Source organism: Polypterus senegalus, chromosome 4 (genome assembly GCF_016835505.1).
Source record: "Polypterus senegalus isolate Bchr_013 chromosome 4, ASM1683550v1, whole genome shotgun sequence".
Classification (NCBI taxonomy): Eukaryota; Metazoa; Chordata; class Cladistia; order Polypteriformes; family Polypteridae; genus Polypterus; species Polypterus senegalus.
This window is the reverse complement of record NC_053157.1, coordinates 202,226,267-202,252,864: the sequence shown is the minus strand read 5'-3', so window position 1 is coordinate 202,252,864 and position 26,598 is coordinate 202,226,267. Positions and strand designations below refer to the sequence as shown.

Genomic DNA, 26,598 nt, shown 5'->3' with positions numbered 1-26,598 from the left:
TAATAATTATTGCTTCTTAAATAATAACTGGTATTCAATAATGAATTTGTCATGAATCTCAATGTAGACACTCATCAACTAAACTGTTGTCCAAATTTATTCCCCTATTGGACATTTAAAATAATCTTGAAATAACACAGATACAGTGGGAAGACTTGGGTCTTTCTACAACTCTACAAGTTACACATATCTTCAGTTGCTCACATTTAGCAGTCACGTTAGTCAGTCTCAAAAATGTGTCCTCACAGTTCCTGCTCAGACAAAAAGGAAGCATTTAAAAATGAGGATCTAGTGTTGATGTTTATCGACAGTGGTTTTGGATGAATGGAAAGTAAAAGAAAAAGATGACATCGTGACTGACAATTGATTTGTGCTGTACAGCTTTGAGTTACTTCATGTTGGCTGCTTTGTGCACACACACTGGTATCACAGTCTGCTCTGAACATTCCAACAATTGCACACTTGCCTGGCTGGGTAAGGCATGTTGCAAACTTTTTCCACTATAGCACTACAGTTAGCCATGTGTATAAAGAGAAGCAACGTTTATCGGATTTGCCAACACAAAAACTTGTGACTGATGAAGTTATGTGATGGACCAAAGCATTGGAAATGCTAGAAAGGCTCTTGGAAGACAGACAGCCATCTCTGCAGTTCCGGGTGTAATTAGCATGCAGCATGCTTATCCTCCACAGTTGCACCGTCGTTTTTTTTAAGGAACAACAACAGCAACAACATTTATTTGTATAGCACATTTTCATACAAATGATGTAGCTCTTTGCTTTACAAGATGAAATGACATGTGATTCATCACACAGGAATCTGTTGCCCTAGATGTCTAGCTGTCATAAACTAGGAATACGCTGACCTGAGAGATGTGTAAGGTAGATGAGGTAAATTAAATGGAAGGTTGGAGTTACCTGTCATCTCCAGAGTAGATTGTTTAGGCACTGCTCGTTTGCATATTGACAGAGATTATATTTATGGCTGATGTTGGGATAAATTATTTCTCAAATTTGTTGTGTTACAACAATACTTAACTTCTGAGCTGCACAGCTTACATATGGCTTTGCTTTTATGCAGCTGTTCTTTACTAACGCACTGAATCCGTAGGAAGACCACACATCTGCTTTATGTGTCTAAGGTGCTGATTTTCAGTGGGGGAGGACACACCTATTATGCTGTCCTACCTGCAGCTCATTCTATGCGAGGTAGTAAAGTGCTTTTCCCGTAAAAAGCCTTAACAAGTGCAAAAGTGACATCTACCAAATAGGATGCCAAAAATGATGATAAACAAAAACCTACAAATAGTAACGGAACAGGAAAGAGATTAACAAGATCGATCTTGAGACTAAGAATTTATATTGAATAGTTTAAACGGAAAATAACGATGAATCTAAAATCAGTATTTTTACCCTGGCCTACAGGATAGTCATAAATCAAACAGATCAGAAGTCTTTAAATTGAAGAAGAATGCTGTGAAGAATGCTGAATTTTACAGAAGAAGTCTATGCAAACGTAATGAAGAACACGTAAACCCCAAACATATTAAGTAAGGTATCAGTTCAAGTCACAGTTTGACGCCGATAGTCAAAGTACCCTGGCTATGGAGCTTTGTGGTAGAATCCTCACACAGACAAAAAAAGATAAAAAACTGACAGCTGCACAGAACCAAATTTCTAGCATTTCATGTTATAACTTACTTTATCTTGTCAAGGGCAAATGATGCAATAAGTGTTGTTTATGCACAATTATTGCATAAATGCAAGCAATTTCAACTGAAACTGTTTGTTAAACAAGATGCCAAATGGTGTCATCATAGAATAGACATAAAAAATAAAGTTTACAAAAGTTTCAAGGAAAGGGTTGTAAATAAATAATGTACCAATGGTCTACCACTAGTGCATCTTTTTCTGTTGTCTTTATAGATGACAGTTCAACCTTTTGTCAACAAAAGTGTGTTTTACAGTAACACATCCAACATATGTCTATGTCGTTTTTGTCTGGTTACTGCTAGAATATCTAGGTATGGGCTAAATAACCAGGGGCTTATTATTGTCCAACATTCTCTTTATACAAGAACATTGGACCCACAGGTTTTTTTTTAGCTGATGTGTTGCACTCTTCACTGTTGTCAATACGCCTTTAGAATTAACGGCAAATTTCTCATTTTTATTCCTCAGTTTTATATGAGTTCCTTTGTGCTTCAGAATATACAGTGATGGTTAGCTTTGTGTTGGGTGGTCTGTTCAGGGTTCTGAGTGATATAAAAATGGTATGTAAAGTGGAATACAAAATACTGTTAATTTTATTGATTAAACATTTCACATTCTTTCTACACAGTATGTACTAAAAATTCACTTACCTTCCGACTGCTGAGTGCATGTAGAGCCCTTTATTGTGCAAAGATCAGTTGGTGAAAACTCTGGTTCTCGAATTGGTCCTCTTGGTGCAAAAGGGGTAAGTATGGTGGATGGAGACTGGTCAATCCCCAAAGCACGAAGATAATGCTGGCAATGAAAAAGAGAAAATAACTAGTCCAAAATTCAAAAAGCTCATAAAAAGAAATGTAGTCATATCATAAATCACTTAAATACTGCTGTTTATCAATCTACAATGTTACATTGAACCTTTGCTGGTTCCAGAGTGACAAAGAGGTGCAATGATTAAAACATATTTACATCTGTAATTAAAAAAGCAAACAGTATCTTTTTGTAACCTGTATCAACAATAAAAAAAAACAAAAAAAAACCCTTTTTAGTAATTCCTAGAAAGAAATATGTATTACAAATCTGACATAAAAATAAAGACCACAAAGTGTACTTATGAAGTCGAGACTTAGCTAAACAAGTCTCACTTGAAAAAGACTCATATAATTCCATGAACAAAAACTATTATTAATATTATTACTATTATTACTCAATTATTAAAGATGGGATTAGGCAATCCACAATTATGTGCACACTTTTCATATTTAAGTTGCCCTATGATCTGATAGTCAATAATATCTATCATGGTTCACAAGGAGAGTGCAATATCTGTCCATTGAGTACCTAAGACTTTACGTTTCAAGCTGACAGAATGCATGGCGTATTATGGGTAGCTTTTAAATGTTTAAGAGTTTTATTTGTCATAGATAAAAACGTATAATAGAGAAAGTTGCAGTCTTTTCAGCAATTGATCAAGAAATAATATATGGTCTATTCTATCATAAATAAAATGTGCCTGGTATTGACAATGCATGAGATGCTACATAGCAATCTACTGTATAGTCTGATTAAAGGCAGAAGTGCATTATAGTTTTAAATTTGTGCATTGCATAGTTAAATGTTAACAGCGTTATTCAAATCATATAAAAAAAAATCCTTTGAATTGCCCAGTTTGTTTATAAATTTGTGAATGTCATACTTAAAACCCCAAAAACAGTTAAGTATTCACTATCAATATGATGTGCATTTAGGGACAATTATATACTAGAAGACACATCAGAAATATACATTTATATGAAAACATACACTGTACATTTAGCAACAAAAAAATTTGCAGCTAATGCCCCAATGTCACTCCTAGTGAAGGAGTTTGCCCTCATCAGAATGTTTAATTGCACAATACAATTGGTCATACACATCAGTGGCATTTTTAAAAATGGCAACTTGTGAACTGATGCTATGAAATTATTTGTATTTTACATAGACAGCCTATAATGACCTTGGCAAAGATGTTAATCACACATGAGTGAAGTCTACTGCGTCTACGATGTTTTGCAAGTCTAAAGTATTATACCTGGTGTCACGGGTATAACTTTGGATAAATCAAAATCAAACTGAAACGGGCAGGAATTTGCTGCAGCAGGTTGACTCTGCAATATATGGCTTCAAATAATTTCATATAAAGGTGTTCTTTACAATACTACAGTTTTCAGGAAATGCCAAATGGTCTGTGCTGTCCTTTAATGATATTTATTAAAGACAATTTGAGTTCCATCATTTATTGCATTTTCAAGAAATGGCACACCATTGATGATTCAACAGGGTTGTTATGGGCATACTCTTTTTAATCACTGAATGTAACTACAAACATCTTTAATTTTTAAAATGAGTATTTCTATTTTATTGGAAGATTCTCAAAGAATATCTTGTACTTTTAATATCTTAATAGTGGAAAAAAAACTTTTAAAAATAAAACAGACCTTTTAATTAATTATTGCACAATTCCAGTTATTTAATGTGTTACTCTTTACTATAGAATAAACAAATACTGTAATTCCTTATTAAAATTGACAAGGGTCTTTCTTTCAAATCAGTATTTGGGCTGATGGTTTAAAAGAAGTAAGCAGTTTGTGAGCTCCTAATTTAATTTTAAGAAAACAATCTCGACAAAGTTGATCCTACAATGGCTTAAAATGTGGCATGTTTATTGTACATTACATTAATATGAAAAGTTCTGTGCTAATTTGTGTTTAGCGTTTTACCAAGTTTGAATTGGTGCTTTTCAGAAGTGATGATTTAAATATTAAGTTAAAATCTTTTGAACCTATGTTAATTATTGCATCTCTTTTTCCTGGCAAAAAGGAGCAATGGGAACAAATGAAGTAATAATTTAAATGTATCATATTATTAATGCTTGCAGTTTTCAATGGGTAGATCAGGCCATAACGTTTTACAATTTTGTATTAAACCTTTACAGAATTAAGCAACATTAAATAGGCTTTAAAAAGAACATTGGAACCTTTCTCTGACTTATTGTTTCTCAATGAGCAACAGTTTTACAAACTCTCAATCCATGACACTCCACTGAACTTCATCTTTAGAAAGCTAAGAATTTATACTTAGTTGCTTTGGTTGCCAAGCATGACTTATCCTAATTCTTTGGTGAATCGAATCTGTCTGAAATAAGCATGACTCTCTGACTTATGCAAGGCTTACTTGCCAAGTGTGTTTTGTCAAATCAATCCGGCATCTTCAAAATAAGGAAAATATTTGAATTCTAAGAAATCATTTAAATATAACCTTAAACAAATGGTTTTCAATGAGACTTAAAAGTGAGCAAAACTTCAGGAATCCTTGGAGGGTATGCAGACGTTTCAGGGCACTGTAATGCCAGCTTTACTTGAGCTACACATTGTTCAGAACATTTGATATTAAACTGAGTAACATAGTACAAAGGAACACTGCACATTTTCAGAAAAACCACACCTGTATTCTGAAAGAAGCACGCCTTCCATTCAGAAAGTTTCTCTCTTTCACCCAAACAAGCAACCAAAAGGCAAACACGTTTATTTTTAAGTTTGATTAAAGTTAACATTAACATTGACGCACAGTACCATATCAGAACAAAAATTTCCAGTCCATATTGGAGAAAATATAAGCACAATAGACTTCACAGCAACCTTCGTCCAGAAAAAGAACTAACAGCTTGGTTTGACACAACAGTATAGAACTTAGATTTTTCTCTTTGGGCAATGGTTTGGCGATGAGTAAAAAAAATATGATCTGTAGCTACAGATACAAGTAATAGAGCAAGTTTTCAAAGCACATGCCGCAGCAGAATACATTGTGCACTTTATATACAACCCCAAATCCAATGAAGTTGGGACGTTGTGTAAAATGTAGATAAAAACAGAATACAATGATTTGCAAATCCTTTTCAACCTGTATTCAATTGAATACACTACAAAGACAAGATATTGAATGTTCAAACTGATAAACTTTATTGTTGTTTTGCAAATCTTCACTCATTTTGAATTTGATGCCTGCAATATGTTCCAAAAAAGCTGGGACATGGGCATGTTTACCACTGTGTTATATCACCTTTCCTTTTAACAACACTCACTAAGCGTTTGGGAACTCAGGACACTAATTGTTGAAGCTGTTTAGGTGGAATTCTTTCCATTCTTGTTTGATGTACAACTTGAGTTGCTCAACAGTCCGGGGTCTCCGTTGTCGTATTTTGCGCTTCATAATGTGCCACACATTTTCAATGGGAGACAGGTCTGGACTGCAGGCAGGCCAGTCTAGTACCCGCACTCTTTTACTACGAAGCCACACTGTTGTAACACATGCAGAATGTGGCTTCGCATTGTCCTGCTGAAATAAGCAGGGACGTCCCTGAAAAAGACGTCGCTTGGATGGCAGCATATGTTGCTCCAAAACCTGTATGTACCTTTCAGCATTAATGGTGCCTTCACAGATGTGCAAGTTACCCATGCCATGGGCACTAACACACCCCCATACCATCACAGATGCTGGCTTTTGAACTTTGCACTGATAACAATCCGGATGGTCCTTTTCCTCTTTGGCTCAGAGGACACGATGTCCATGATTTTCAAAAACAATTTGAAATGTGGACTCGTCAGATCACAGCACACTTTTCCACTTTGCATCAGTCCATCTCAGATGAGCTCAGGCCCAGAGAAGCCAGCGGCGTTTCTGGGTGTTGTTGATATGTGGCTTTCGCTTTGCATGGTAGAGTTTTAACTTGCACTTGTAGATGTAGTGATGAACTGTGTTAACTGACAATGGTTTTCTGAAGTATTCCTGAGCCCACGTGGCAATATCCTTTACAGAATGATGTTGGTTTTTAATTCAGTGCCGCCTAAGGGATCGAAGGTCACGGGCATCCAGTGTTGGTATTCGGCCTTGTCGCTTACGTGCAGAGATTTCTCCAGATTCTCTGAATCTTTTGATGATATTATGGACAGTAGATGATGAAATCCCTAGATTCCTTGTAATTGTACGTTGAGAAACATTGTTCTTAAACTGCTGCACTATTTGCGCACGCAGTTGTTCACAAAGTGGTGAATCTCGCCCCATCCTTGCTTGTGAACAACTGAGCCTTTTGGGGATGCTCCTTTTATACCCAATCATGACAAACACCTGTTTCCAATTAACCTGTTCACCAGTGCAATGTTCAAAACAGGTATTTTTTGAACATTCCTCAACTTTCCCAGTCTTTTGTTGCCCCTGTCCCAGCTGTTTTAGAACGTGTTGCAGGCATCAAATTCAAAATGAGTTAAGATTTGAAAAACAACAATAAATTTTATCAGTTTGAACATTAGATATCTTGTTTTTGTAGTGTATTCAATTGGATATAGGTTGAAAAGGATTTGCAAATCATTGTATTCTGTTTTTATTTACGTTTTACACAACGTCCCAACTTCATTGGAATTGGGGTTGTATTTACTAACCATTCCCCGCGGCTCCACCCGCGTAATAGTATCAAAAAGGTATCGCTAGCTAAGCGGAGGCAAGTTACACTCCAAAACACAGAGGTAGACTGACTCCTGAGTCCTGACGTCAAGCTTCCCCTTCCCCTAGGCCCGCAGCCTCTGTCCCGGATTAGTGTAAATATATCACTCCTGCAAGCAAACTATGATTCTCAGCGTGATAAGAGAAGTCGCAAAATCAACCAGAATATTTAAGCAAATTCTAGAAAAAAACCCAATCTAAATCTGTTAAGTAGTTCTCTCATTCAATAGCTAAGCGGATGTAAGATATACCCTGAAGCTGGCATGTGAGTGAGGAGGGCCCCTCCCCCTCTCCCCGCTGCATATCTCTCAGAATCGCACAAATAAATTGGTACTGCGAATGAACTATGATACTTAACACTAGAATTACCAGAGCCTACGAAAAAACTCGTAATTCCGTCCCACCTTAAACTGCTTCTTAAATCCCTTCACACCTCTCCGCCAGCGCCCTTTGTCTTCTAAATGTGCTGATAAAGAGAAGCCGGCTATTCCATCCCCCCACCAATTTAGAACGTGCACGAACTTCTCTCAGCTCATGCCTTGATTGAGAATCTGGGAGTGAAGTGGAGTTTTAGAGTGAAATAATAGATCGTTGTTTGGAACACACGCATTTCATGTCTGTTCCGTTTCTACAGTAATCTGTGTCAACACATTGTTAAAACAGAAACTTTTTTATATTCTAGTAGTAGATGACAAAATGTAGGCATAAACTATATAATGTATGAAGCCTGAAGTCCAAATAGCAAAGAAACATTTTCACAAGAATAACACAATTGCACTTTTATTCAAACATATAACTGCAGAAAGAAAAAGCCGCCTTAACATGCGACATTGACACCAGTTTACTATAACTGACTCCGTGGTTCAATAGATACAGCCCCGCTTGGGAATCAAGGGTCACGGGTTCGATCCTGCGCCTCCCTTTTGAGAAGTAAACTGTTCTTAGTCTTACTGTTTTAGAATAAAAACATACATTTGATTTCAGTCTGTAACAGCCGGTGCAATTTATGATCTTTGTAAAGGTTAGCCTTTTTTTTTTTTTATTCACTTTTCACTCTCTCAGTCGCGTTCAGAATCAATCCATACAACCCCATCTGACACGGCTGTTTTCACTAAAGACGCGCTATAGCTCTGCAGTGTACCACGATGCATACTAACGCCCCCCGGTTCTGACACACAAACGCTGGTGAAGCTGCCTTCTTCGTATCTCACCGTCACTTGCTTTTCTTTTTATTCAGTTTTATTGAGTGTTCCTGCCAGTCCCGCATGTTGCTGTATGCTTTTTCTTTTGCACCCAGGACATGCAGAAGAAAGAATGGTAAAGACCAACTTCGCGCTATATGCAATCATCAGACACTCCCCATCTGCCCGTGTCGTTCAAACACAGGAACATATATTGGTGTAAAAGTATAACAAAAGTGCACTTTTATTCAAGTGCACTTTTTCCATCGCCTTTTCCTGTAAGAAGCAGTGTACACACTTCTCTCTATGCTGTGGTTTCTATTACACACCTGAAAGAAAGAGACAATACATATGAACATATCCAGCATACAGCAACATGCGGGGACTGGCAGGAACACTCAATAAAACTGAATAAAAAGAAAATCAAGTGACGGTGAGATACGAAGAAGACAGCTTCGCCAGCGTCTGTGTGTCAGAACCTTGGTGGGGGCGTTAGTATGCATCGTGGTACAGCACAGAGCTATAGCGCGTCTGTATTCTGTTTCTTTTGTACTCCAGGGCACGCAGAGGAGAGAATAGTAAAGAGCAGTAAGTTCGCGCTATATGCAATCATCAGACACTCCCCATCTGCCCGTTGTTTTGTTATACTTTTCAATACTTTTATACTGCTCAAGCGGGCATGCTCAAAAATACACGTGTAATGCCACGAAAAGTGCGCATGACACTGGCATTTCGCAAACAAAACAAGTGCACTTTTATTCAAAACTACCTGTATAACCGAAGAAAAAAGAAAGCAAGATACAGTAGGCGATTGATACGACATCTTGCATGGTGCAATGCTAAGAAGTGAAGATTTTCATTCCGTGCTATATAAAATCATCACATTCAAATATTAACAGTTCCCACACACCCAAGGACCGTCCTTCCTACATTTACGACACGTGTACTTGTTGCCGTGTACACACCTCTCTGTGCTATGGTTTCTATTACACTGAATGAGCACCTGACACTGTACTTTCTTCCCTGGGGAAGGTCCGCATCAGAGAATTTCCAGTTCCTGCATAAATTCACACCCGATCTGACGCTGTTCGTTTTCAAATAATATTGCATTAGTGCGATTATATTTTCACATATATTGTCTTTCTTTCAGGTGTGTAATAGAAACCACAGCATAGAGAGAAGTGTGTACACTGCTTCTTACAGGAAAAGGCGATGGAAAAAGTGCACTTGAATAAAAGTGCACTTTTGTTATACTTTTACACCAATATATGTTCCTGTGTTTGAGCGACACGGGCAGATGGGGAGTGTCTGATGATTGCATATAGCGCCGAAGTTACTGGTCTTTACCATTCTTTCCTCTGCATGTCCTGGGTACAAAAGAAAAAGCATACAGCAACATGCGGGACTGGCAGGAACACTCAATAAAACTGAATAAAAGAAAAGCAAGTGACGGTGAGATACGAAGAAGGCAGCTTCGCCAGCGTTTGTGTGTCAGAACCTTCGGTTGGCGTTAGTATGCATCGTGGTACACTGCAGAGCTATAGCGTCTTTAGTGAAAACAGCCGTGTCAGATGGGGTTGTATGGATTGATTCTGAACGCGACTGAGAGAGTGAAAAGTGAATAAAAAAAAAGCTAACCTTTACAAAGATCATAAATTGCACCGGCTGTTACAGACTGAAATCAAATGTATGTTTTATTCTAAAACAGTAAGACTAAGAACAGTTTACTTCTCAAAGGGAGGCGCAGGATCGAACCCGTGACCCTTGATTCCCAAGCGGGGGCTGTATCTATTGAACCACGGAGTCAGTTATAGTAAACTGGTGTCAATGTCGCATGTTAAGGCGGCTTTTCTTTCTGCAGTTATATGTTTGAATAAAAGTGCAATTGTGTTATTCTTGTGAAAATGTTTCTTTTCTATTTGGACTTCAGGCTTCATACATTATATAGTTTATGCCTACATTTTGTCATCCACTACTAGAATATAAAAAAAGTTTCTGTTTTAACAATGTGTTGACACAGATTACTGTAGAAACGGAACAGACATGAAATGCGTGTGTTCCAAACAACGATCTATTATTTCCACTCTAAAACTCCACTTCACTCCCAGATACTCAATCAAGGCATGAGCTGAGAGAAGTTCGTGCACGTTCTAAATTGGTGGGGGGATGGAATAGCCGGCTGCTCCTAGCTTCTCTTTATCAGCACATTTAGAGAACAAAGGACGCTGGCGGTGAGGTGTGAAGGGATTTAAGAAGCAGTTTAAGGTGGGACGGAATTACGAGTTTTTTCGTAGGCTCTGGTAATTCTAGTGTTAATGACAGAAGTCGCAAAATTAAATGGATTGTTCAAGCAAATTATAGGAAAAAAAAAATCTATTTAAATCCGTTAAGTAGTTCTCACGTGAAAAGCGGACAGAAATACAGACAGCCAGACATTGAATTTTTACAGGTGCCGGTCATAAAATTAGAATATCATGACAAAGTTGATTTATTTCAGTAATTCCATTCAAAAAGTGAAACTTGTATATTAGATTCATTCATTACACACAGACTGATGTATTTCAAATGTTTTTCTTTTAATTTTGATGATATAACTGACAACTAATGAAAGTCCCAAATTCAGTATCTCGGAAAATTAGAATATAAATTAAGACCAATGCAAAAAGAGGATTTATAGAAATGATGGCCAACTGAAAGGTATGAACATGAAAAGTATGAGCATGTACAGCACTCAATATTTAGTTGGGGCTCCTTTGGCCTGAATTACTGCAGCAATGCGGCATGGCATGGAGTCGATCAGTCTGTGGCACTGCTCAGATGTTATGGGAACCCATGTTGCTCTGATAGTGGCCTTCAGCTCTTCTGAATTGTTGGGTCTGGTGTATTGCATCTTCCTCTTCACAATACCCCATAGATTTTCTATGGGGTTAAGGTCAGGCGAGTTTGCTGGCCAATCAAGAACAGGGATACCATGGTCCTTAAACCTTAAACCAAGGTATTGGTAGTTTTGGCACTTTGTACAGGTGGCAGGGTCCTGTTGGAAAATGAAATCTGCAACTCCATAAAGTTTGTCAACAGCAGGAAGCATGAAGTGCTCTAAAACTTCCTGGTAGACGGCTGCATTGACCTTGAACCTCAGAAAACACAATGGACCAACACCAGAAGATGACATGGCACCCCAAACCATCACTGACTATGGAAACTTTACACTGGACCTCAAGCAATGTGGATTCTGTGCCTCTCCTCTCTTCCTCCAGACTCTGGGACCTTGATTTCCAAAGGAAATGCAAAATTTACTTTCATCAGAGAACCTAACTTTGGACCACACAGCAGCAGTCCAGTCGAGATGCTTCTGACACTGTCTCTTGTTCAAGAGTGGCTTGACACAAGGAATGCGACAGCTGAAACCCATGTCTTGCAAACGTCTGTGCATGGTGGTTGTTGAAGCACTGACTCCAGCTGCAGTCCATTCTTTGTGAATCTCCCCCACAGTTTTGAATAGGTTTTATTTCACAGTCCTCTCTAGGGTGTGGTTATCCCTATTGCTTGTACACTTTTTTTCTACCACATCTTGTCCTTCCTTTTGCCTCTCTATTAATGTGCTTGGACACAGAGCTCTGTGAACAGCCAGCCTCTTTAGCAATGACCTTTTGTGTCTTGCCCTTTTTGTGCAGGGTGTCAATGGTCGTCTTTTGGACAATTGTCAAGTCAGCAGTCTTCCCCATTATTGTGTGGCCTACAGAACTAGACTGAGAGACCATCTAAAGGCTTTTGCAGGTTTTTGAGTTAATTAGCTGATTAGAGTGTGGCACCAGGTGTCTTCAATATTGAACCTTTTCACAATATTCTAATTTTCCGAGATACTGAATTTGGGACTTTCATTTGTTGTCAGTTATAATCATCAAAATTAAAAGAAATAAACATTTGAAATACACCAGTCTGTGTGTAATGAATAAATCTAATATACAAGTTTCACTTTTTGAATGGAATTACTGAAATAAATCAACTTTGTCATGATATTCTAATTTTATGACCAGCACCTGTATATGTATATATATATATATATATAGACAAATTCGAGTTAAGTATATTATAACCCTTTACTAATGCTTGATTTTGCTTTTCTATATTAGTTTTTCATTTTTTTCCCTGCATTTTTTTCTCAATTTATTCACAATGAGAGAAAAAAATGCCAATATTAAATTATTTAATTCTTGACACATTTAAAGTGATTCTCTGAGCAAGTTGAGATTTCCTTATGTCATGTCATTTTCAAACATGCTTAATCTAGACCAGGGTCATTGGGGTAGCTGGAGCCTATCTCAAGTAAAATAGGGCACAAGGTAGGAACAAACTCTGGACAGGACACCAACCAATCACACAGACCCAGACCTAACCTGCATTTCTTTTGACAAAGGGAGGAAACAGGAGCAGAGACAGGGAGAACCTGCAAACTCTACCCAGGGGAAACCCGGGGTGCAAACCATGGTCTCCTTACGGTGGTCAGCAGCGCTACCATCGTGTCACCAAGTTACTAATGTCTTACCAAAATTCTTTCCTGCCACTCTTAGAATCACATTTGCAGTCACAGAATCTAGCTGTACAATCAGAAGCTATACATCTTTTAAATTTTAATGCAACTTTGACTGAATGAAAAATTATGATTAAAATTATGATTGAATACAGAGAGATCAATTTTCACTCTATCATTATATGGCAAATTTCTACTTACGGGAATTCTTTCTTCAATATTAAATTCTACATTCTTTACTGGGGTTGATGGGTTGGTTGCACAATGAGAAGCATAACTATCAGTTTGCAAATTATTTGGAGGTGAAACTGCAGAGACATCATAAGAAGCATGAAGACTGTTGACATCTTTATAGTTTGCATCCTGGAAACTGACAAGGGTACCAACAGTTTCATTTGGAGACTCATCACTAAATCTGTTAGGAGGGCCACCTTCACAATGATGGTGTTCATGTTCCACAGGTTGCAACAGTATGTCCAAATTGCAGCTGGCACTATCTGAACTAAGGATATTGTTTTTAACCAAATTACCATGGTCCTTGTCACTAGCCATTTTCTCTGCTACTTTCTCTTGAGAATCTTCTTTTCTGCAGCTATTTAGAACTCGAGTTAAAACAATATTATCAGGGAGACATTTTGTTATTTTTTCTGCCCCTTCTATGTTTTGACAAAGCACATCATCCTGTTTTTGATCTAGAGCTAGTTGCTCCTCTTTGATTGATGTGCAAGACCAAGACCTGGCTAAAGGTGAATTTGTCAAACTTCCCTTGTTTTCCAGAAAATCTGTAGCTGGAGATAAATTTCCACAAAATGAAGAAGAAAGGCTCTTCTTTGGGCTCTTACTGTTGTCACTGGTTGATGGTGAGAAGGATTTAGTGCTATTCTTCCGGGACAACAGTTGGTTTAATGAATCAGCAATTGCACTGTAGGCCTTTTGCCTTGGAGAGACTCCTGTGAAGCCACGCAAAGCCAGGTTATCAAATTCTGTTTTACTGGTAGGAAAAGTCATATTCCATGCTCCCACCTTTTCCATATAGTTAAGCGCAGGTAGTGATTGAAATTTTTTGTTAACAAAGAGAGATTGTTCATTTGAACATTTTCCAGTGGAAGAGCTATTAGTCTCAGGTGTAGGTTCAGGTAATTCTTTACCTGTAGAGGAATTAAGCAAGGCCTTGGGTGTGATATCCAGGGAAGTACTAGTTGACAAAACAAGCATTTCTTGTTTTGATTGAATTGGACTTAGTTTATCCAGAGAACATTCTTTTTTTGATTGATTAGTGGTCCCTTTACTCAAATTATATTGTACAGTAGATTTCGGTGCACCTAAAAACATTCCAGGAGTTGACTGAGAAATGGGTTTTAAAGGTAAACCAAAAACAGATGAATCCACATTAGTTTGATGAGCAGATGACGATAATTCACCCTCTTTAAAACCTCTTTCAACACTACAATCCAAAGAACCTTTGCTAAGATCTGTTGGGAATTCTATAACTGTGCTGGCTCTACCACTGTATGTGTCATGGGAATCCACATCAACCTTATTTTCATTGGATTTTGCACTTTCCTGTTTGGCTGTCACATAGGATACATCAGATGCATTAAAAACATTCAATTCATTTTTCTCTTTTTGCCCATTAGAGGAATCAAAAGATTGTACAACATTTCCCACTACAGGTTGGTCTCTTATGATGTTGGCAGGGAGCTCAGATGAGGAGAATGTAAATCCTTGTGCTACCGAGTTTGCTATAGTGTCATTTATAACATTGGGAGATACAACTCTGTCAGTGTCCAAAGGGACTGTTTCATATTTTTCAAGATTTCTACTAGGTAACTCTGCATGAGAAGAGCTTGTAGAAACAGCTGAACAAGTTCCACTACTTGATACTCCAACTTCTTTTTCCAGCAATTCAAGCAAGAGTGGGACAGGAATGTCACTGTCTAAAAAAGATACATCATCTGCCATTGATGCCCTAGGCAGCTCTTCATGCAGTGCTTGATCATTGCTCTCGGATTTCTGACCACCTTTTTCTTCATGAACTTGGGATTCTGAACAGTTGGAGAATTCTTCTTGCCCTACCAGGGACAACTCACATTCTTCCCTTAATTCTCTTTCTACTTGCTCTTCAAGGACAGATCTGTGAGAGAGTTGGTGCTGAGGTAGTATTATGTTTATGTTCTTCTCATCATCAGGGTCAAATGTGCTCATCATTAATGGACATTGGGAAAGGGGCCCACTGCTGACAGAGTCTGGGAAGACATCAGTTGTTGCAAGCTGTAATGCAGGATTAAGCTGGAGGGGTCCTGGAAACTCTTCTGTCATATAAGAGTTGTCTGGAAGTGGCCTAGAAAGCAAAAATAAATTCAGACATAAAATTTGGACATTTTCCCAAGTATTTTTCATGAACTGCAATCATCAACAGTGAAATAAGATCAGAAACAAACTACAATTCAATGATCAATTTTCACTCATTTATAGTCGCATTACGCATTTAAGTTGCATTACTAACAAAATACATCTGAAACGCACTTAAAGTAGAAAATCATCTGTTTAGTTCTCATTGAATAAGCATACATCAAAAACATCATATTACACAGAATTGCATTGTCTATTTTCTGGTTATTTGTTGATCAAAAAATATTTTGTAACTCTGTATACACCTCAGAGAACACAAACATGAAGATTTATGAGGATGTTAATTCAATAAGAGAACACAAATTAAGAAAACCCAGAGATAAACCTAAATATTGTTTAAAAACTGCTAGCTAAAAGCTGTAAAAGAAGCATGATTATGCTCTCCATGCGAGACAAAATCCTGTGTTTTAAGCGTTTTGAGAGTTTTCACATAGCCACCTTACAATCATTCTGTATTTTATCTGTACTGGAATGAACATCATTCTTAATATGAAATTTTGACACCAATTATAGCACAGTTCAGAAGAGGTGATGCCCCATAGACTACAGTGAATGTAAAAGGCTACCTTGAGTAATATTAATGCAAACTCACTAAATGCAATATATTTCCTGTTTCATAGCTATTGTTATTTTCTTTATTTTCATTTAACATGTCAGTGGCCATTCAGCATAGTGCTTGGGTCCTTAAACAAGACTACACTCTAGGTGGCACTGTGTACACTTGAAGTGGGCAACACCAATAAGCTAGTTCCAGAGTTATATGTCCTTCTAACACCAGAATCCCTGAAGCCTATGAAAAAGGTTGTAATGCCGGGCCACCTTAAATTCCTTCGTATCTCTACTCATAAAGGTAAATGTGAGGAAGAACTGGGATCGAACCTGCAGCCTCTTGATTTATAGGGAGCTGTTCTTACCTCTACACTAGTCATGCAATTGATATTTGGGCTTCGGTTTTTACATGTTGACAGCAACATGTAAATTGAATACTTTCTTTTTCTTTGGTTATATTCGTGAATAAAGGTACACTTGTTTTGTTGTACATTTTGTGAAATTATTTATTTGATATTTGGATTTCAGTCTTCACACATTATACACTTCACGCCAGCATTTTGTCATTATTATAACATGAAAAAAGTTTTTGTTTTTAGTTATGTGTTCAAAATTACTTGAATCGCATTCCCTATCATCCTGCATTTATCCAGATCGTTTTAGACACGGAACACACATGAAACATATGTATTCCAAATAATGATATATTATTTACCCTGTGCACCTCCAGGCACCTCACACTCAGGTAAACAGACTTGAGTTGGGAGAACTTCAGCTGTGTCAATAGGGGGCCTGAATAGCAGGCTACTTGCCACCTGTGCTGATCGATACATTAACAAAACAAAGATGTTGATTGAGAGGTGCAAAGGAATTCAAGGTGGTCTGGCACGTTATTATTTGAAAACTAACAGTTTTAAATGGGGGTGGTGGGGGTGAATATGACAGAGAATAAAACTAAAAAAAATGCTAACTTTTACAAGTAGTAAAAATGTACTACTACTGTTACAGATTCAAATCATATGTATGTTTTTATTAAACAATAGTAATAATAGCAGCTCACTACTCAAAATGAGAATACCCTAGACTTAGACTCACAACCTGTTAACTACCTGTTGAAGGCAGCAGTTCTTACCTCCGCACCAGCCAAACAGACACATCAGCTGATATTTGGGCTTGGGATTTACTTATTGACAGCAACATATAAATTGAATGATTTTTTTTGGGTATATTCCTGAATAAAAGCGCACTTGTTTTGTTATACCTTTTGTGAAAGTATTTATCTGATATGTGGACTTCAGTCTTCACACATTAACACTAGAATTACCAGAGCCTATGAAAAAACTCGTAATTCCGTCCCACCTTAAATTGCTTCTTAAATCTCTTCACACCTCTCCGCCAGCGTCCTTTGTCCTCTAAATGTGCTGATAAAGAGAAGCTAGAAGCAACCGGCTATTCCATCCCCCCACTAATTTAGAACGTGCACGAACTTCTCTCAGCTCATGCCTTTATTGAGTATCTGGGAGTGAAGTGGAGTTTTAGATTGGAAATAATAGATCGTTATTTGGAACACACGCATTTCATGTCTGTTCCGTTTCTACAGTAATCCGTGTCAACACATTGTTAAAACAGAAACGTTTTTTATATTCTAGTAGTAGATGACAAAATGTAGGCATAAACTATATAATGTATGAAGCCTGAAGTCCAAATATCAAAGAAACATTTTCACAAAAGATACAAATATAACACAATTGCGCTTTTATTCAAAAATATAACTGCAGAAACAAAAAGCCGCCTTTACATGCGACATTGACAGTAGTTTGTTATAACCGCCTCCGTGGTGCAATAGAATCAGTTCTCGCCTTGGAATCAAAAGGTCGCGAGTTCGATCCTGCACCACTCCGTTTTGAGAAGTAAACTGCTCTTAGTCTTACTATTTTAGAATTAAAGCATACTTTTGATTTCAGTCTGTAGCAGCCGGTGCAATTTATGATCCTTGTAAAGGTTAGCTTTTTTTAATTCACTTTTCATTCTCTCAGTCGCGTTCAGAATCAATCCATACAACCCCATCTGACACTGCTGTTTTCACTAAAGACACGCTATAGCTCTGCAGTGTACCACGATGCATACTAACGCCCAAGGGTTCTGACACACAAGCTGGCGAAGCTGCCTTCTTCGCATCTCACCGTCACTTGATTTTCTTTTTATTCAGTTTTATTGAGTGTTCCTGCCAGTCCCGCATGTTGCTGTTTCTTTTGTACTCCAGGACATGCAGAGGAAAGAATGGTAAACAGCAGTAATTTCGGCGCTATATGCAATCATCAGACACTCCCCATCTGCCCGTGTCGTTCAAACACAGGAACATATATTGGTGTAAAAGTATAACAAAAGTGCGCTTTTATTCAAGTGTACTTTTTCCATCGCCTTTTCCTGTAAGAAGCAATGTACACACTTCTCTCTATGCTGTGGTTTCTATTACACACCTGAAAGAAAGAGACAATATATGTGAAAATATCATCGCACGAATGCAATATTATTTGAAAACGAACAGCGTCAGATCGGGTGTGAATTTATGCAGTAACTGGAAATTCTCTGATGTGGGACCATCCCCCAGGGAAGAAGGTACAGCGTCAGGTGCTCATTCAGTGTAATAGGAACCATAGCACTGAGAGGTGTGTACACTGCAACAAGTACACGTCGTAAATGTACGAAGGACGGTCCTTGGGTGTGTGGGAACTGTTAATATTTGAATGTGATGATTTTATATAGCACGGAATGAAAATCAGCATTTCTTAGCATTGCACCATGCAAGCTGTCGTATCAATCGCCTACTGTAACTTGCTTTCTTTTTTCTTCGGTTAGACAGGTAGTCTTGAATAAAAGTGCACTTGTTTTGTTTGCGAAATAAAGTGTATGCGTGCACTTTTCGTGGCATTACATGTGTATTTTTTGAGCATGCTCAAACACAGGAACATAAGTTGGTGTAAAAGTATAACAAAACAACGGGCAGATGGGGAGTGTCTGATGATTGCATATAGCGCCGAAGTTACTGCTCTTTACCATTCTCTCCTCTGCATGTCCTGGAGTACAAAAGAAACAGAATACAGACGCGCTACAGCTCTGCGTTGTACTACGATGCATACTAATAGATAGATAGATAGAGATAGATACTTTATTAATCCCAAGGGGAAATTCACAAATAAATATACAGTCATGGCCGAAATTATCGGCACCCCTGGAATTTTTCTAGAAAACGCGCCATTTCTCCCAGAAAAGTGTTGCAATTACAAGTGTTTTGGTATACACATGCTTATTTCCTTTATGTGCATTGGAACAACACAAAAAAACAGAGAAAAAAAGCCAAATCTGACATCATGTCACACAGAACTCCAAAAATGGGCCGGACAAAATTATTGGCACCTTTTCAAAATTGTGGGTAAATCGTTTTATTTCAAGCATATGATGCTCGTTTGAACTCACCTGTGGCAAGAAACAGGTGCTGGCAATATAGCAATCACACCTGAAGCCAGTTAAAATGGAGAAAAGTTGACTCAACCTTTCTGCTGTGTGTCTGAGTGTACCACACTAAGCATGGAGAACAGAAAGAAGAGCAGAGAATTGTCCGAGGACTTGAGAACAAAAATTTTGGAAAATATCAACAATCTCAAGGCTACAAGTCCATCTCCAGAGATCTTCATGTTCCTTTGTCCACTGTGCACAACATAATCAAGAAGTTCACAACACACAGCACTGTAGCTAATCTTCCTATACGCGGACGGAAGAGAAAAATTGATAAAAGACTGCAATGAAGGATGGTTCGAATGGTGGATAAACAGCCCCAATCATCTTCAAAACATATTCAAGCTGTTCTGCGGACTCGGGGTGCAACAGTGTCAGCTCGAACTATCCGTCGACATCTGAATGAAATGAAACGCTATGGCAGGAGAGCCAGGAGGACCCCACTGCTGACACAGAAACATAAAAAAGCCAAACTGGAGTTTGCCAAAATGTACTTGAGGAAGCCAAAATCCTTCTGGGCGAACGTCTTATGACATATGAGACCAAAGTTGAGCTGTTTGGTAAAGCTCATCATTCTACTGTTTACAGAAAACAGAATGAGGCCTACGAAGAAAAGAACACAGTACCTACAGTCAAACATGGTGGAGGTTCTAAGATGTTTTGGGGATGTTTTGCTACCTCTGACATAGGATGCCTTGACTGTGTGCAAGGCATCATGAAATCTGAAGACTACCAAAAGATATTGGGGCACAATGTAGGGCCCAGTGTCAGAAAGCTAGGTCTGCGTCAGAGGTCATGGGTGTTCCAGCAGGACAATGATCCCAAACACACCTCTAAAAGCACCCAGAAATGGTTGAATAAAAAGCGGTGGCGAGTTCTGAAGTGGCCACCAATGAGTCCAGATCTAAATCCGATTGAACACTTATGGAGAGATCTCAAAATTGCTGTTGGGAGAAGGCGCCCTTCAAATCTGAGAGACCTTGAGCAGTTTGCAAAAGAAGAGTGGTCGGAAATTCCAGTTGAGAGGTGTAACAAGCTTGTTGATGGTTATAGGAAGCACTTGATTTCAGTTATTTTTTCCAAAGAGCGTACAACCAAATATTAAGTTGAGGGTGCCAATAATTTTGTCTATAATAATTTGAGTTCTGTTTGACATGATGTCAGATTTGGCTTTTTTCTCTGTTTTTTTGTGTTGTTCCAATGCACATAAAGGAAATAAACATGTGTATACCAAAATATTTGTAATTGCAACAATTTTCTGGGAGAAATGGTGCATTTTTTGGGAAAATTCCAGGGGTGCCGATAATTTCGGCCATGACTGTGTATGTGTATGTGTGTGTGTATATATATATATATATATATATATATATATATATATATATATATATATATATATATATATATATATATATATATATATATATATATATATATATATATATATATATATATATATATATATATATATATATATATATATATATATATATATATATATATATATATATATATATATATATATAAAAATGCTAAGGTCTATCTTTATGTCAAGTGATTACTCGCAAACTACTGGTGCTAAAACTTTGTACTGAAAATTAACAAAAAATGTATGTGAGGCGAATAAAATGACACAGTGGAAAGAAAAGGACCACCAATACGTGTGGAGTCAAGCAAATCACTAAAGCCGAAGACTTGACAAAGAACATCACAGTAGGAAGAAAAGCAGCACCATCTGCTGATGTTCAAGAGCAAGATATGGAATGCAAGAACAACCAAGACAGAGAAAAGCATATCATCGTCAAATAAGTGTTCAAAATTCATAATGAAGTGTGAGTTTTTGTGTGTGTAAACAACTTGCAGTGAGCTTATTGGTCTTTATATCTAGTCTATTGTAGTGCCACACAACCTGCTCCCTAATGCACAAAATCCCTGTGAATTTGCACGAAAATTCAATATCAAAGATAAATCTAAGATCACTAAACTATCAGAGATTTGATACTTAATGATTACGGGTGAAACTTCAATGCTCTCAAGTCTTGCATTGACATTTATTGTTTAAAAGACATTTCTGATGTACAGTGCATCCAGAATGTATTCACAGCGCATCACTTTTTCCACATTTTGTTATGTTACAGCCTTATTCCAAAATGGACTAAATTCATTTTTTTCCTCAGAATTCTACACACAACACCCCATAATGACAATGTGAAAAATGTTTACTTGAGATTTTTGCAAATTTATTAAAAATAAAAAAACTGAGAAAGCACATGTACATAAGCCTTTGCCATGATGCTCGAAATTGAGCTCAGGTGCATCCTGTTTCCCCTGATCATCCTTGAAATGTTTCTGCAGCTTAATTGGAGTCCACCTGTGGTAAATTCAGTTGATTGGACATGATTTGGAAAGGCACACACCTGTCTATATAAGGTCCCAAAGTTGACAGTTCATGTCAGAGCACAAACCAAGCATGAAGTCAAAGGAATTGTCTGTAGACCTCCGAGACAGGATTGTCTCGAGGCACAAATCTGGGGAAGGTTACAGAAAATGTTTTGCTGCTTTGAAGGTCCCAATGAGAACAGTGGCCTCCATCATCCGTAAGTGGAAGAAGTTCAAAACCACCTCTTTCTAGAGCTGGCCGGCCATCTAAACTGAGCGATCGGGTGAGAGGGGCCTTAGTCAGGGAGGTGACCAAGAACCCGATGTCAGAGCTCCAGAGGTCCTCTGTGGAGAGAGGAAAACCTTCCAGAAGGACAACCATCTCTGCAGCAATTCACCAATCAGGCCTGTATGGTAGAGTGGCCAGACGGAAGCCACTCTAGTAAAAGGCACATGGCAGCCCGCCTGGAGTTTGCCAAAAGTTACCTGAAAGACTCTCAGACCATGAGAAACAAAATTCTATGGTCTGATGAGACAAAGATTGAACTCTTTGGTGTGAATGCCAGGCATCACGTTTGCTCATCACCAGGCCAAAACCATCCCTACAGTGAAGCATGGTGGTGGCAGCATCATGCTGTGGGGATGTTTTTCAGCGGCAGGAACTGGGAGACTAGTCAGGATAAAGGGAAAGATGACTGCAGCAATGTACAGAGACATCCTGGATGAAAACCTGCTCCAGAGCGCTCTTGACCTCAGACTGGGGTGACGGTTAATCTTTCAGCAGGACAATGACCCTAAGCACACAGCCAAGATAACAAAGGGGTGGCTTCAGGACAACTCTGTGAATGTCCTTGAGTGGCCCTGCCAGAGCCCAGACTTGAATCCGATTGAACATCTCTGGAGAGATCTTAAAATGGCTGTGCACCGACGCTTCCCATCCAACCTGATGGAGCTTGAGAGGTGCTGCAGAGGAATGGGCGAAACTGACCAAGAATAGGTGTGCCAAGCTTGTGGCATCATATTCAAAAAGACTTGAGGCTGTAATTGCTGCCAAAGGTGCTCTGACAAAGTATTCAGCAAAAGCTGTGAATACGTATGTACGTGAGATTTCTCAGTTTTTTTTATTTTTAATAAATTTGCAAAAACCTCAAGTAAACTTTTTCACGTTGTCATTACGGGGTGTTGTGTGTAGAATTCTGAGGAAAAAAATTAATTTAATCCATTTTGGAATAAGGCTGTAACATAATGTGGAAAAAGTGATGCGCTGTGAATACTTTCCGGATGCACTGTAGACATACCTTTCGGCAACAAAGCTGTAATACTTAGTGGTGACTTTAGACAAGTCTCACCTGTTTGCCATGGAAATAGAACATCAATTACATCAGCCTGCATTTAAAACAATCCTATCTGAAATTAAGTTATTAAGTTTAAATTAACTACAAACGTGAGAGCAGACCCCTGAAAAAGTTGACTGTAGAATTTTTGCTTTAATTGGGTAATGGTGAAATCAACATAAGCTTACAAATAAGTGACACTGCTGTGTTCATTCCATGCATCTGCATCCATGAATATGTTGAAGGAGAGGATAATCTTTTGCATTTAATTACAACCACATCTGGGTCATCTATTAAGCATGAATTAGTTCATGATGAAGAAACATCCACCTTGCCCTAGGTACATTTACTGTTTTTTTACATTCACACACGTCATATGCAAACTACAGGAAGGCAAAGGAATTACATACTTTAGATCAGTCAGTATTACTTCCGAAGATAAAAATGATAAACTTAACTTCATCACTGAATTCATTAACTCATTGTTCCTTTTTTAAGAGTAAGCTTGCAGGTGTCAATCATCATGGTTCTTAGAAACCTTAATGGCAATAAAGGAATGGTTAGCAATCCTCCTTCAAAATGTAATTTAAGTTGAGGTCCTCTTTCATCATGGAAAGATTTTTTTTTTTTTACCTCACATGAATCTGTCCACTAAAGACCAAACAATGCCTTTTAAAATTGAAAGGTGGTAATTTCCCATTCACCTGCAATGACAATTTATAAAACTTAAAGACAAATATTTCAAAAAGTTGGCCTTTTTTTTTTTTAACTTGTGTTTTTTTCTCATGGACTACTCAAGGTATCGCTTTCAAGGGTTTCTAGATATGAAGACATTAAAGTAATGGTAAAAGAAAACTTTCTTGAAGGAAAGATCAAGGAGCATTTTTATAAAAATAATGTGATACATAAAGTAAGTTTTGTAAATATTTCAGTGTTGTGTTTTCTTAAGCTTTTGTATTTTTAGATCTCCTTATTGCAACATACTTTTTTATGTGGTATAAAGTTCATGTGTTATTTCATTTTTGTATTTTTCTTTTTGTCAATGAAACAATTCTTTCATTTTTAACTTCCGTTGTCCCCACAAGACCATTTTCAGCTTACTCCTTATGAGCCACCACAAGTATATTATAACCAGAGTTGTTGAAACAGGAAACTTTTTAGAAAGCTTGCAAAGTATGAATAGCTCTTTACGTTTAACACACATTTATATCTGAACTTTCTTTTAGGACCATAGTTTTATTAGATAGATAGATTAGATAGATAGATAATCCCAAGGGGAAATTCACATATTATATATTTAAATATTAGTGAAACATGCAGACCTAACACTTTCTTATACTCTAAATTTAATAGGATTTATTTAAAATAAAATGAATATTCTTAAGCATTCGGAACTATTTATTATTTATAAAATAGGAGAAGCACCCAGTGCTGCAAGGCATGGGTACATCAACTACAAATTCAAACACACAACATATAGTGTGCCTCTGTACAACGAAGAAAAACTGTGCAAACTTTACAGAGATACTTTAAATGGTATAAAACTGCACTCTGGACAAAAACACAAACACAAATGCACTTTCCGCTCTATAGATTAGATAACAGTATACATGCAAAACAGTAACAGAGTAATGAGGCAATACCACATATTTTAAAGCCATACCCTTGTTTTGGAATGCTATTTTCAAATTTTAAACTGAAATTACTGCTCAAGAAATGCACAGATGCTTGAGATGACCCAAATGTGGATTTACTTCTGAAGACAATGCTTTTTATGCCAATAAAGTGGGAAAGTAGAATGGTATCTTAGCTAAACACTGAAGTCACTATGCTATAAACTGTTAACTCTGACAGAAACAGCTACCAGCAGTACAAGAAAGCAAAACAAGAGCAGCCACTACCAAGTAAAGCTCACTATGATAATAGATACAACATAAATAGGGATTCAAAAGGTTTCAACCAAATTTTAGCACAAGATAGAAAGACACAGCTGAGTAAAACTAAAAAGGAAACTAATTTTTTATGAAAGGAGAAGTGGATCAGTAAGACATCCAACAGGAATTTAAGATCTGAAAAATATCTGCCTTTATGTTTAACATGACAATGAGGTGGCTTGAGGTTAGCAGAAATATTAAGTTGAGAGATATATGCAGAGATCAAATTGCATTTTCTGAATAAGAACCAAAGGAGTATAAAATGTGCACAATGTGCAGTTACCTTAAAGGGGCAAATTCAAGGTTTGTCTGTTCAAATAAGGTCCCATCACTATATTGAGTCAGAAGTGGAAGAGCAGGAGACAGAAAACTGTCCTGATAATCTGCAAAGGATGAAATTTAGATTTTATTTGGATATGTGTACATATTGTATATGAAGCAATTTCTTTAGAGTTGATTTTACAAGAAGAGAAATATATGGAACACCCATTTACTTTTAATGTATCTACAAAAATGTTTGAAATAGACCAATGTCTGTTGCACTCCATGTAACTATTCAAACAGATTACAACACAAAAAAATACCATTCCCAAACTCATTAACTTGAATTCAAGGGTGGTGATGCGTGGCAGAGCCAATCCAGTCAGCATCAGGTGGTATGCAGGAAACAACGGTGGACATGGCTTCAGCCTACCGCATTGCCCTCTTATACACATGGGTTCATTTTAAAATATCAAATAACGTCATACACCCATAGACACAAGGAACTATCATACAGGGTCCTCATTACTGAAATGAAATATAAGGGTTTTGAAAGAAAATTACAATTGCAAATACCGACTTTAAAAAAAAAAGCTAACTCACTAAACCGATATAAAAATGGAATAACATTAAGTTGTGATCACAACCTTGACACAGAAACAAACAATTTAACAAAATGAAGTATTTTAATGGGTAGTTCCATAAATATAACAATTTGATGTCTACAGTCAAGACTTGTTCTTTCCTGAAAATGATTTTGAAGTTAATGGGTGTTGTCTTATGATCCCCTCTACGATATCTGGAAAAAGGAAATTAATTTGCAGCACCACCTTTAAGCGTGGCTCCAGTTGAAAGTCTTATTTTTGTATATATCTTTGTTTGGCTTTTAGACAAAGTTTGTCATGGGCAATCTGTCAAAAAATATCTAGCTCTAAGCAGCATAGCTCTAAGTATCATTAATTAACACAAGGTCCTAAGAAACCAAATTCATAAGTGGTGGTAGAATCGGCAATGATATTGATCAAAGCCTCAGTACAGTACTACAGGTTCTGCAAACTTTGTTCTAACCAATGCTGGTGAAAGAGAAGCTAAGTCCACGGGTGAGCTTGATTGACCTCAGTCTGCATCTCCATCTTCACCTATTGTCATAAATTTCTTGTTAGTGAACAAAAGAATGAAACTGCAAGTACAAACAAACAAAATGAGTTTCTTCAGAGTTGCTGGACTCAATTCTTGTGGCAGGGTAAGGGGCTCAGCAGT

General features: G+C 37.6%; 1 protein-coding gene across 1 annotated transcript in view; it reads right to left on the bottom strand.

Annotated features, from left to right (window-relative positions):
* The window catches only part of alms1 (ALMS1 centrosome and basal body associated protein), a 121,229-nt gene that overhangs the window by 82,199 nt on the left and 12,432 nt on the right, over nucleotides 1–26,598 (bottom strand). Inside the window, exons 4-6 of the mRNA XM_039751865.1 lie at nucleotides 25,361–25,460; nucleotides 13,158–15,297; nucleotides 2,363–2,507 (exon numbers count right to left, since the gene is read on the bottom strand). Of these exons, the coding sequence (XP_039607799.1) occupies nucleotides 2,363–2,507; nucleotides 13,158–15,297; nucleotides 25,361–25,460 (2,385 nt within the window). The remainder of the gene's footprint in view (nucleotides 1–2,362; nucleotides 2,508–13,157; nucleotides 15,298–25,360; nucleotides 25,461–26,598) is intronic.